Source organism: Carlito syrichta, unplaced genomic scaffold (assembly GCF_000164805.1).
Source record: "Carlito syrichta isolate Samal-C Ts95f unplaced genomic scaffold, Tarsius_syrichta-2.0.1 Scaffold316362, whole genome shotgun sequence".
Lineage (NCBI taxonomy): Eukaryota > Metazoa > Chordata > Mammalia > Primates > Tarsiidae > Carlito > Carlito syrichta.
The window spans coordinates 624,848-636,184 of NW_007260458.1; the positions used below are offsets into that span (position 1 = coordinate 624,848).

General features: G+C 39.7%; 1 protein-coding gene across 1 annotated transcript in view; it reads left to right on the forward strand.

Moving 5' to 3' along the window:
• Positions 1-8,679, forward strand: part of LRRC8C (leucine rich repeat containing 8 family member C) — a 35,490-nt gene extending 26,811 nt beyond the window's left edge. The window contains exon 2 of the mRNA XM_008074180.2: positions 6,226-8,679. Coding sequence (XP_008072371.2) covers positions 6,226-8,493 — 2,268 coding nt within the window. The 3' untranslated portion in view covers positions 8,494-8,679. The remainder of the gene's footprint in view (positions 1-6,225) is intronic.
• The last annotated feature ends 2,658 nt before the right edge of the window (positions 8,680-11,337 follow it).

Genomic DNA, 11,337 nt, shown 5'->3' on the forward strand with positions numbered 1-11,337 from the left:
CATTCATTTCTCCAATCCTTGCAACCCTTGCATTTCTTCACCTGAAGTAGTACATAGCTGTTATCATAGTCATGGAATGAGTTTACCTATATGTATTTATTTTTCTACAAAGTCTTTAATTGGGAAACCTTGGGGAGGATTTTATATATTTTTGTAACCTAGATATTAGGTGTTCTTAAAGATCTAAAAGATATTAGGTCAAACCTCAGTCCAATGCCCTCTCCAAGTTTTAGCAAATTATTGGAAAGATTGGGTTCCCATGATCTCAGTTTTTGCTTCCATGGAAATAGTTGAGATGATAGATTTTTGCCTATCTGTACTACTTTGATCCAAGCATAAAATCTGCTGTGATTTGTACAAAATTCATTCATAAAAGGTGTGTTGTGTGTGTAAAGATTTTACTAAAGGTTGAGAAAGATTGAAAGGTAGTTGCATCTCAAAATAGAAGTAATGAGCAAATACTCCAGCCACCTGCTGTGTTGTTTGACCTGTTTTCTTCTTTGATATGCTAGCCCCTCTGTGCTCTCCTGATTTATCTTCTCCTACTTACAGGCCTGTTCATCCCAATGTAGCATAGACCTCTCTTTGTACCTTGGCTTCACCTGGCCCTTGCATTCAATGACTCATTCCTCTATGTCCTTCCTCTCCTCCTTCCCACACTTACTCAGATATTTTCCTTAACATAAATTATTTCATTCTGAGAAGAATGTTCACATCAGCTTTTAGAATATTAACTTTTCTCACCTTGATGTGTTTTGGATCAGGTTCTCTTATTAATTTTACATTTTTTCTCTTCATCCCTCAATTTCTTTCCCCTCCTCTCCCTCCTCCTACATAAGTGCCTGGGTAGCTCTATTTGTTTTAGCCTTTTTCCTCTAAAGGAAATCTGAGGATTGCCCCTAGGAGCAAGTGGTTGGATTCTTTCCTGTTGTGTCTGTGGGCTGATAATCTGCCAGTGATGATCGTAGCCTCAGGGTTTCATAAACCTTGTGGTGTTGGGGACTTTCTCCTGGCCCATACCCCAAGCACTCTTTCTTAATCCTGTACCAGCAGCCTGGAACCCTGCAATTATTCTTTTGAAATTTGTTTTACAGCCTTTCTTTAGCTTGTTCTGCACACTGATCTTTAAGTTACTGGGTAAAGGTAAAGAGAAATTAAGTGTAGGTTTAATTAGACAAACTTCTCAAAAGGGCAGAAAAGATGAAACAAAAGTTTCCAAGTTCTTATAGGCTGCTGTTATTTACAACGATACAGCAAAAACACTTTTATTTTCTTTTTTTTTAAAGACGTCTATTTGCCTTATTTTTTCCTGACTTCTTTTTCTTTTTGTATATACTTTTGAAAATACTGATACTTCAGTTGTTCCTAATGTTGCAGTGGTCAGAAATACTGTTTCTATTGAACACAGAGGGGGGACTTCCTTTCTCCTGGAGCTACCTCACTGTTGAAGTCTTCATACTGCTTACAGTTGGGCTTTCTAGCCTGGCTGTGCCTTTTTGTAGTCTTGTATTAGACAAACTGCGTGCACATTCTTTTGAGAAGGGCTCTTTTGGAATTCTACTAGGAGCTGCCTTTCTGCTGGAGTCTTAGGATGTGTTCTTTCAGCAATATGAGGAGCTTCTGTTCTTAGTGACTAAATTCCAGTACTTTGTTTTTTCTATTCAGTGCTCATGTCTGAGTGATTAACAGTTTTTGGAAAATTAATCACTGTCTTTTACCCTACTGGGATTTGAGTAAGCGCATTTCTTTCTCTATTTCTTTTTAAATTTTATTTTATTTTATTTATTTTTTTATTTTATTTTATTTTTTTTGAGTTGGAGTCTCACTCCGTCGCCCAGACTGGAGTGCAGTGGCTGCTCCCGGCCACTGCAGCCTCGACCTGCTGGGCTCCAGCTGTAGGGTGAAATTCAGGATTAGGTACCTAAGCAGTTATTATATAGGTGAAGTTTGGGCTGAGTAGGCACATTTCAAAAATTATATCTACATGAAGACTGAAGGACACTTTCAGTCAGAAGACTGAAAGACTCTTCTGGAGATTCTTTATGTGTTAGCTCCCTGCAATTGGACTGTTCTCTAGCCTTCCCAGAAGCTTGCTGAAATGAGAATGTGGGGGGTCATGGAAGAACACCAAGCTGGAAATAAAAGACAGATTTTGGCCAGGCTCGGTAGCTCAGTCTGTTATCCCAGCACTTTGGGAGGCCGAGGAGAGTGAATTGCCTGAGTCCGCGGGTTCGAGACCAGCCCAGGCAACTTGGTGAGACCTCATCTCTACAAAAAATCAAAACTGACCAGGCATGGTAGCGCGCACCTGTAGCTACTTGGAAGGGCGAAGCGGAAGGATCGCCGGAGCTCAGCAGGTCGATGCTGGGGTGGCTGTGAGTGTGCCACTGCACTCCAGCCTGGGCAACAGAATGAGACTCCAACTCAAAAAAAAAAAAAAAAAGATAGGTTTTGATTCCTGTTCTGCCATTTCCTACCTATGTGAACGTGTGCAGATCTTTCAAATGTTCTGAACACTGGTCAGTTTCTTCTTCTGTAGAACGGACAGAAGGTGACCTACCTTCCCAGCACGGCAGACCCCAGCCAATTAGGTGATTTTGTGCAAAATAGAAAAAGGCACTTCCACTGGGGGGACACAGCAGCTGAGTGAGTGGTATGCCAGCTCAATTTCAGCCTATATTTTCCCTTCACCAAGGCCCCCTGGGGCAGAGCACAACCTGGAATCCTATGCATCAGCCAAACTCCAGAAGTCTATTATCTTCCACCATTAGGAGCAAGCCTGGAGGAGGGACTGGGTGCGAACAGTGATGGGGCCTGCCTGGTTGCTTGGCTCCGACCTAACCACCTTAAGAAGGTGACTGACTTTTTACCTTCTTACTAATCTTGCTTTTACATGGATTCTTCTGTATTTTCCTCCCATCATTAATAATGTCATATTAACATTAGTTTTAAGAATATCACTCTTGGAGCATGTGCCCAGGAAAGCAAATTCCTTTTCCCTACTGGTCTCTGCCTGGGCCCCAGGTTGTTGAAGCGTTAAATGAGACCATGAGTGGGAGAAGCATCTGGAACATAATCCCAAGCACTGAGTTTCTTAGTTGTTTCTCTCTATATCCCTTCAAGGTATTCTGGTGTTTGTCTAGGTTTTCTCTGGCTGTTTTCTATACCAGGAATTTAGAGTGCTTAACCGCCAAGAAATATGATGGATGCTCCATTGAGGTATAAGATAAAAATGAAAACGTTTATTTCTATCTATGTTATTTATTTAATTTTTAGTCAGAGTCCCACTCTGTCACCTAGTCCGGAGTATAGTAGCACAATCACGTCTCACCACAGCTTTGACCTCCTGGGTTTAGCATCCCACATAGCTGGAACTACAGGCATGTACTACAAAGCGTGGCTAATTTTTTGGTTCTTTGTAGAGATGAGGTCTCACTATGCTGCCCAGGCTGATCTCGAACTCCTGGGTTCAAGAGATTCTCCCACCTCATCCCCTCAAAGTGCTGGGATTGCAGGGTCTGAGCCACTGTGCCTGAACTGTGTCTATTTTAAACTTAAAAAGGAAATAAATTAACTTTTTCTGCTATTTGACAAATTGATTGCTAGAGATATAAAGTAATTTTAAGCAGACATTCATATACTGGGTGGGCATGCTCAGCATTTTTTCTCTGGTATAGCTAAGTAATACAAGTGCTTGAAGACCACCGCTCAATTATCATATCTCTGTAGCCACCAAGCCAGATAAATGCAATCACATTTGTTATCCTTCCCTGCGTTCTTTTGATTTAAATAGTTGTTGCCCACTGCTTTATCTCTCAGGACAGAACTTTATAAATCTCATGGTGAAATTTTGTCTCTTCCCCTGACCTCATTTCTTATCTGCATTGAACGTGGGTGGCAGTAAGCTTTTTCCCTAAAATGTGACTTGTTTCGTATAAGATAATCTGTTATTTAGGATAAGGTCAAATTGGAATCCTATTGGTTTAATCCTAGATATTCAGTAAAATAAAATTAAAATGTGGGCTCTGAATCCAGGTCGTTCTGGGCTAGATGACATTAGGCAAGTTATTTAACCTGAGTTCATGCCTCAGTCTCTTTCTCTGTAAAATGGGAATGATAAGAGTGCCTGCTCCCATCGGATTAAAATGGCAGTTAAAAGAATGAATACTCATGACATTATGAGAATAGGGTCAGTTGCATACTAAACACAACAGAAGTTTGCTGCTGTCGTCAGCAGATATAAAGACCAATACGGCTCCAAACCAGAAGGACTAGTAGCATATTTGGGGATTCATCCACTTTCTCAGCAAATATCTACTGAGAAATAGAATACTAAGAAATGGTGGTCTCCCATGTGCCAGGCACTCTACTAAGTGTTGGTTGCTTAACTCAACTGTCAGCCTTATACTTCTGTATTGTGGGCTGCGTGTTCCATTGTCACTAGCTTGTGGTCCCATTACCATGCCAGAGGGGTCCACTCTGCATTGGGTTCAGTTTCTACTTCTATGATCACGGTAATGGACTTTGATGTTGCAGAATCACTATACACTTTGCTGTATCCATTTGACTTTCCATCCATTTGACTTGTTTCTTTTTTTTGGAGTTGGAGTTCACTCCATCACCCTGGCCAGAGTGCAATGGCACGCTTACAGCCACCTCAGCCTTCCAAGTAGCCAGAACTACAGGTGTGCTCTACCATGCCAGGCGAATTTTTTTTTTAATTTATTGTAGAGATGAGGTCTTGCCAAGTTGCCCTGTTCTCGAACCTGTGGGCTCAGGCAATCCCCTCACCTAGGCCTCCCAAAGTGCTGGGATTACAAGCTTGAGCCACTGTGCCCGGTCTCATTTGACATTTTAAGGTATCAACAGATTTTCCCTGCATGAGTAATTCTACATGTTAGTTGGGCATGGTGGCTCATGCCTGTAATCCCAGCATTTTGGGAGGTTGAGGCAAGAGAATTGCTTGAGCCCAGCAGCTCAAGACCAGTCTAGGCAACATAGTGAGAACTTATCTCTTAACAGCAACAAAAAAAGTATAATGTCACATGTCATTGCTGCATACTTGTTATTTGTCTTTCTTTGAACTGTTTGTTTACTGTTCATATAGTTCCACTTATGCGGGATTCAGTGTGTACTCTGCCTCATCTTACCTCTTTTTCAAAGAGAGTGCATTCTCTCTTTTCCAAATTGCAATCTTATGAGTCTGCTGGACATTTTTTTTCTTTTATTTTCTTCTGAATTGGAGTCTCCCTCCATGGTCCAGACTGGAGTGCAGTGGCACATTCACGGCCACTCCAACATCAACTTGCTGGGCTCCAGCAATCCTTCTGTCTCAGCCTTCCAAGTAGCCGCAACTACAGGTGCATGCTACCACGCCTGGCTAATTTTTTATTTATTGTAGAGACAAGGTCTCGCCAAGTTGCCCAGACTGGTCTTGAACTCACAGGCTCAGGCAATCCATACACCTCGGCCTCCCAAAGTGCTGGAATTATATAGACTGAGCCACCCAGCCTGGCTCTGCTGGACATTCTTACAGCTTAATATTCTTTTCGACAAACTGAAGCATTGGTGGGAGGATAGTGGTTCTCAATATGTTATAGGAAGAGAGCATTTAGATGCAATTATTTTACTATTGAATGCTTCTTTATTATTTTATCTCTCTCTTAATGATTTTTATCAAAGCTTAGTAAAATTTCCATTATGTTAAAGCCACTCATGTTAATCTATACATATAATCAGGATGGAGTAGAAAGAGAAGGGAAAACAATAAAGACTGGAATTTCTTTCACAGTACCTCCTTTCAGTCCTTTGACTTATGCACAAACTGATATCATCTTGGTGGACATCCAATTCAAGATAGAGTCTGATAAGGTGAGTACTTCATAGACAAATGACTGACCTCCCCAGGCTCCAGTGAAAGAAGAAATGCTATTTAAAAAAAAAAACAAAATCATGAATGTTCTCTAAGTATTTATTTTGTTGTGAATTATTCCATGACCTGACAAAACCAGGGTTTTATGTCCTTAGTCATGATGAACAAAGTTGGATATTTCATTTTCCAACATGTGGGCTAAGAGTAAAATGTAGGTGCTGGAACTGAACGTTGTATTCTCCAGGCAGAGGAAATGGACATTTATTGGATGTTACTGTTGCTTTCTTCGCACTAATGACATTATGAAAGCTCTTTGAGAAATATAATTTGAAAATATGATTTCTGTGTTTCAGGTCATGCAAGACAAGATAATCTGCCTTCCAAAAAGAGTTCAGCCGGCTCAGAACCACTCTTCCATTTCAAATGTCTCTCAAGCTGTTGCCACTCCCCTGCCTCCACCAAAACCCTCTCCTACTAATCCTGTCACTGTGGAAATGAAAGGCCTGAAGACGGATTTGGACCTGCAGCAATACAGCTTTATCAACCAGATGTGTTATGAGCGAGCCCTCCACTGGTATGCTAAGTATTTCCCGTACCTTGTCCTCATCCATACCTTGGTCTTCATGCTCTGCAGTAACTTTTGGTTCAAATTCCCTGGCTCCAGCTCCAAAATAGAACATTTCATCTCCATCCTAGGGAAGTGTTTTGACTCTCCTTGGACCACTCGGGCTTTATCCGAAGTGTCTGGGGAGGACTCAGAAGAAAAGGACAGCAGGAAGAACAACATAAGCAGGTCTAACACCGTCCAGTCTGGTCCAGAAGGCAGCCTGGTCAACTCTCAGTCTTTAAAGTCAATTCCTGAGAAGTTCGTGGTTGACAAATCTACTGCAGGGGCTCTGGACAAAAAGGAAGGTGAGCAGGCAAAGGCCTTATTTGAGAAGGTGAAGAAGTTCAGGCTGCACGTGGAAGAAGGGGATATCCTATATGCCATGTACGTTCGCCAGACCGTACTTAAGGTTATCAAATTCCTAATCATCATTGCATATAACAGTGCTCTGGTTTCCAAAGTCCAGTTTACAGTGGACTGTAACGTTGACATTCAGGACATGACTGGATATAAAAACTTTTCTTGCAATCATACTATGGCACACTTGTTCTCAAAACTCTCCTTTTGCTACCTGTGCTTTGTAAGCATCTATGGATTGACGTGCCTTTATACCTTGTACTGGCTGTTCTACCGTTCTCTAAGGGAATATTCTTTTGAGTATGTCCGGCAGGAGACTGGAATTGATGATATTCCAGATGTCAAAAATGACTTTGCTTTTATGCTTCATATGATAGATCAATACGACCCTCTCTATTCCAAGAGATTTGCAGTGTTCTTGTCTGAAGTCAGTGAAAACAAATTAAAGCAGCTGAACTTAAATAATGAGTGGACTCCTGACAAACTGAGGCAAAAGCTGCAGACAAATGCCCACAATCGACTGGAATTGCCCCTTATCATGCTCTCCGGCCTTCCAGACACTGTCTTTGAAATCACAGAGTTGCAGTCTCTAAAACTTGAAATCATTAAGAACGTCATGATACCTGCCACTATCGCACAGCTAGACAATCTCCAAGAGCTGTCTCTGCACCAGTGCTCTGTCAAAATTCACAGCGCGGCTCTCTCTTTCCTAAAGGAAAACCTCAAGGTCTTGAGCGTCAAGTTTGATGACATGAGAGAGTTGCCCCCCTGGATGTATGGACTCCGAAATCTGGAAGAGCTCTACCTGGTTGGCTCTCTAAGTCACGATATTTCCAAAAATGTCACTCTTGAGTCCCTGCGGGACCTCAAAAGCCTTAAAATTCTCTCTATCAAAAGCAACGTCTCCAAAATTCCTCAGGCAGTGGTTGACGTCTCCAGTCATCTCCAGAAGATGTGCATACACAATGATGGCACCAAGCTGGTGATGCTGAACAACTTAAAAAAGATGACCAATCTGACTGAGCTGGAGCTGGTTCACTGTGACCTGGAGCGCATTCCTCACGCCGTGTTCAGCCTGCTCAGCCTCCAGGAGTTGGACCTGAAGGAAAATAACCTGAAATCTATAGAAGAAATTGTGAGTTTTCAACACTTGAGGAAGTTGACAGTGCTAAAACTGTGGCATAACAGCATCACTTACATCCCAGAGCATATAAAGAAACTCACCAGCCTGGAACGTCTGTCCTTCAGTCACAATAAAATAGAGGTGCTACCTTCCCACCTCTTCCTATGCAACAAGATTCGATACCTGGACTTATCCTACAATGACATTCGATTTATCCCACCTGAGATCGGAGTTCTACAAAGTTTACAGTATTTTTCCATCACTTGTAACAAAGTGGAAAGCCTTCCAGATGAACTCTACTTCTGCAAGAAACTGAAAACTCTGAAGATTGGGAAAAACAGTCTATCGGTACTTTCACCGAAAATTGGAAATTTACTATTTCTATCCTACTTAGATGTTAAAGGCAATCACTTTGAAATCCTCCCTCCTGAACTGGGTGACTGCCGAGCTCTGAAGCGAGCTGGTTTAGTTGTGGAAGACGCTCTGTTTGAAACTCTGCCTTCTGATGTACGGGAGCAAATGAAAACAGAATAACTTATTTTTCGTTAAAGTTTGACTGAAACACGCTTCTACCAAATACAGTATGAATAATTAGGTAGTCTTAATGCCTTTCCTATTTTATTTTATTTTTCTTTTTCACACAAAACATAATGTACACAAAGATTCAGTAAGGAGTACGTATTTTTTAATAAAAATTTAATTGTATTTTTTCAATATTAATATTTTAAAATTTTATTTGTCTTGGAACCTAATGTATCTATGATTGTTTTCTACTGACAGAAACAGAGGGTTCCATCTGCATTTTTTTTTTTTTTTTTAGTTCATTCTTGTAAATGAGAGGGACTTATAAGTTGCATGCCTTTCGGTATTTTTTAAATAAAGGAAGATATTTTGCCAAGGTCATTTTTAGCTTGTTTACACCTCTACAGGGTCCTTATTTTAATTTTCATTGTGTATGTGCAAAGGAGTTTGTCTTAGTTATTTTAATACCAGCTGCCTTCTCCATTGGCCAAGTCCTTCATTTGACAGACACCTCCTCTCTGGAGTGCAGCTTCACATAAGTGCATTGTCACAGAGTATTATTTTAGAAATTTCCCCCTGCCTCCACCAAAATTCTGAACTGTATTATTTCATATACCTGACAGTTATCGTTATCCTTAGGCAAGGCTAAGGATATGTGAAGAAAATAATCTTTAGTTAGTTTGTATGCTTAGATCAGTCATTTATAATTTTACCAACATTTTACAAATATCGTTTAAAAGCTAAACACAGAGAGGCTCCCTCAACTCTTAATACTGCTATATAGTACTGGTAAATAACCGAGGGGAACCTAGATTTATTTTAATATTTTAGGAGGTAATTAAGTTTAAAAATCATAGAATTAGAAGCCTGTTTTTTGAGTAATTTAATCATCCTTGATGTCTTGATATGAGGATGCATCAGATGGAAAAAATTTCACTACTAAAGCACCCTGTTAAAGACCTGGTGTGTTCCAGTCAGACCCTCTTCCTTCCTCATTGCCGTGTGACAGTGGTAATCTATTCAAAGTCTGCCTGCTGTGCAGAATAATTCACTTATATATACAGTCGGCCATGTCCCTGGGTTCCATATCTATGGATTCAACCAACTTTGGACGGAAAATATTTGGAAAAAAATTTGCATCTATAATGAACATGTACTGACATTTCTCCTCCTCACTATTCCCTAAACAATATAGTCTAATAACTATTTGCATAGCATCTACATTGTTTTAAGTATTATAAGTAATCTAGAGATGATTTAAAGTATACAGGAGGATATGCATAGGTTTTATGCAAACACAGCATCATTTTATATCAGGGACATGAGCATCCTCACATTTTGGTATCCACAGGGGGTCCTATGGATACTGAAGAGTGTCTGTATACTAATCAATTTCCCTCAAGCCTGCCCTTGCTGTGAATACCAGTGACGCAAGCACGGGAATTCTATCTGCTCTCTGGCTTAAAATATATATCTCTTCTAAAATGGTTCTGTTAACACCTTGTTCACACGAGAATAAATTGCTAAGTGGTTGTTACTTAGCAATAATTTTTGCCTGACCATCAGCAGAGGTTTTATATACCTTTGTAACTTAAAATCCAACACAGTATGGGCTCTTGACTGAAATATTTCACTGACTATTAAGCATACAGGACAGGACAACGAAATAAACTGGTTTTGCCCTTGACCCAGGGCCACTACTACTGATCATGGGAACTTAGCTGTATATGCCAAATTCAGATTGACCATTTTTTGAGCCCTGGACTGATCTAAGAAAGTTTTGAGACCTAGCAATGAAAGTGGAAGGATGATTCAGGGCTTCAAAATGCTGGTTTTAACAACTCCTTGAACCTGGGACTAACACATCACTACTTTGAGTCCCATAAGGAAGGCAACTTGCTCAGCAGAAATGTGTACCTCAGTTGTGTTTTCAATTTTAAGATGTATCACAGGGTGAAGAATTAGGGAAAGCAGTGCTTTCATTTGTTTAATAATCTAGTTGTACAGACCAAAGTGTGTTGAAGTTTCTGTTCTATGTTAATATTTCAGAATGGTGATTTTATATAGCTGATTTATTTAGACCTGGAATTAAAATAATGTTTGGGATTTTAACACAGCTATAGTTCTCGTATGGCAAAGTATTCACTTCCAGAATATTGTTGGGATCCTAAGTTTGAGCAGGGTATTATATTTAAAAATAAAGCCCTGTCTGTTTTAAACAAACAAATAATTTTTTGGCAGATTGTCCATGGCTGGGCATGACAAAAATTCCCTATTGAAAAGTAAGCTTAGATAACTGTTGGAAAAACACTGGGTGCACTATTTTTCTGAATAAAATTTATAGTTGTTTCTGTATCACCCTTCGAATGGGTCTATTCAGGTTAAAAATCATATTTGTGCTGAAGTCTTTATCTGATGTTAACTAATAATCTCTTAAGAGTTCATAACTGAAATAAGTTACTAGTAATTCATTTTTTTATCACTTGTAACAATTTGCTCAAAACTCTAAAAGAATTTGATTTGGTTTTTTATTGATTTTGCAGGCTGACCCCCCCAACCCAGTTTTGATAACATCCAGTAAATCAACATAGTTCTATATAATTATGCTTTAACTAAAAAGGAAAATTCATAGATGTTCCTATTAGATTTATAAAAATTCAAAAATCTCAAACTTAATTTTGAGTCTAAGTTTCCTGACTCTGGCCCTTTTTAATATTGTAAGTTTGTGTTCACTTTCTTAAGTAAAAAGCATTTAGTTACTCCTTAGCCTTTAAATGAAAAACTCAGGTAAACGAACTGCTGACTTTTTAAAAGTTCTTTAACTGTTCAACTTATTGCAGAGGGATATTTGCCTAA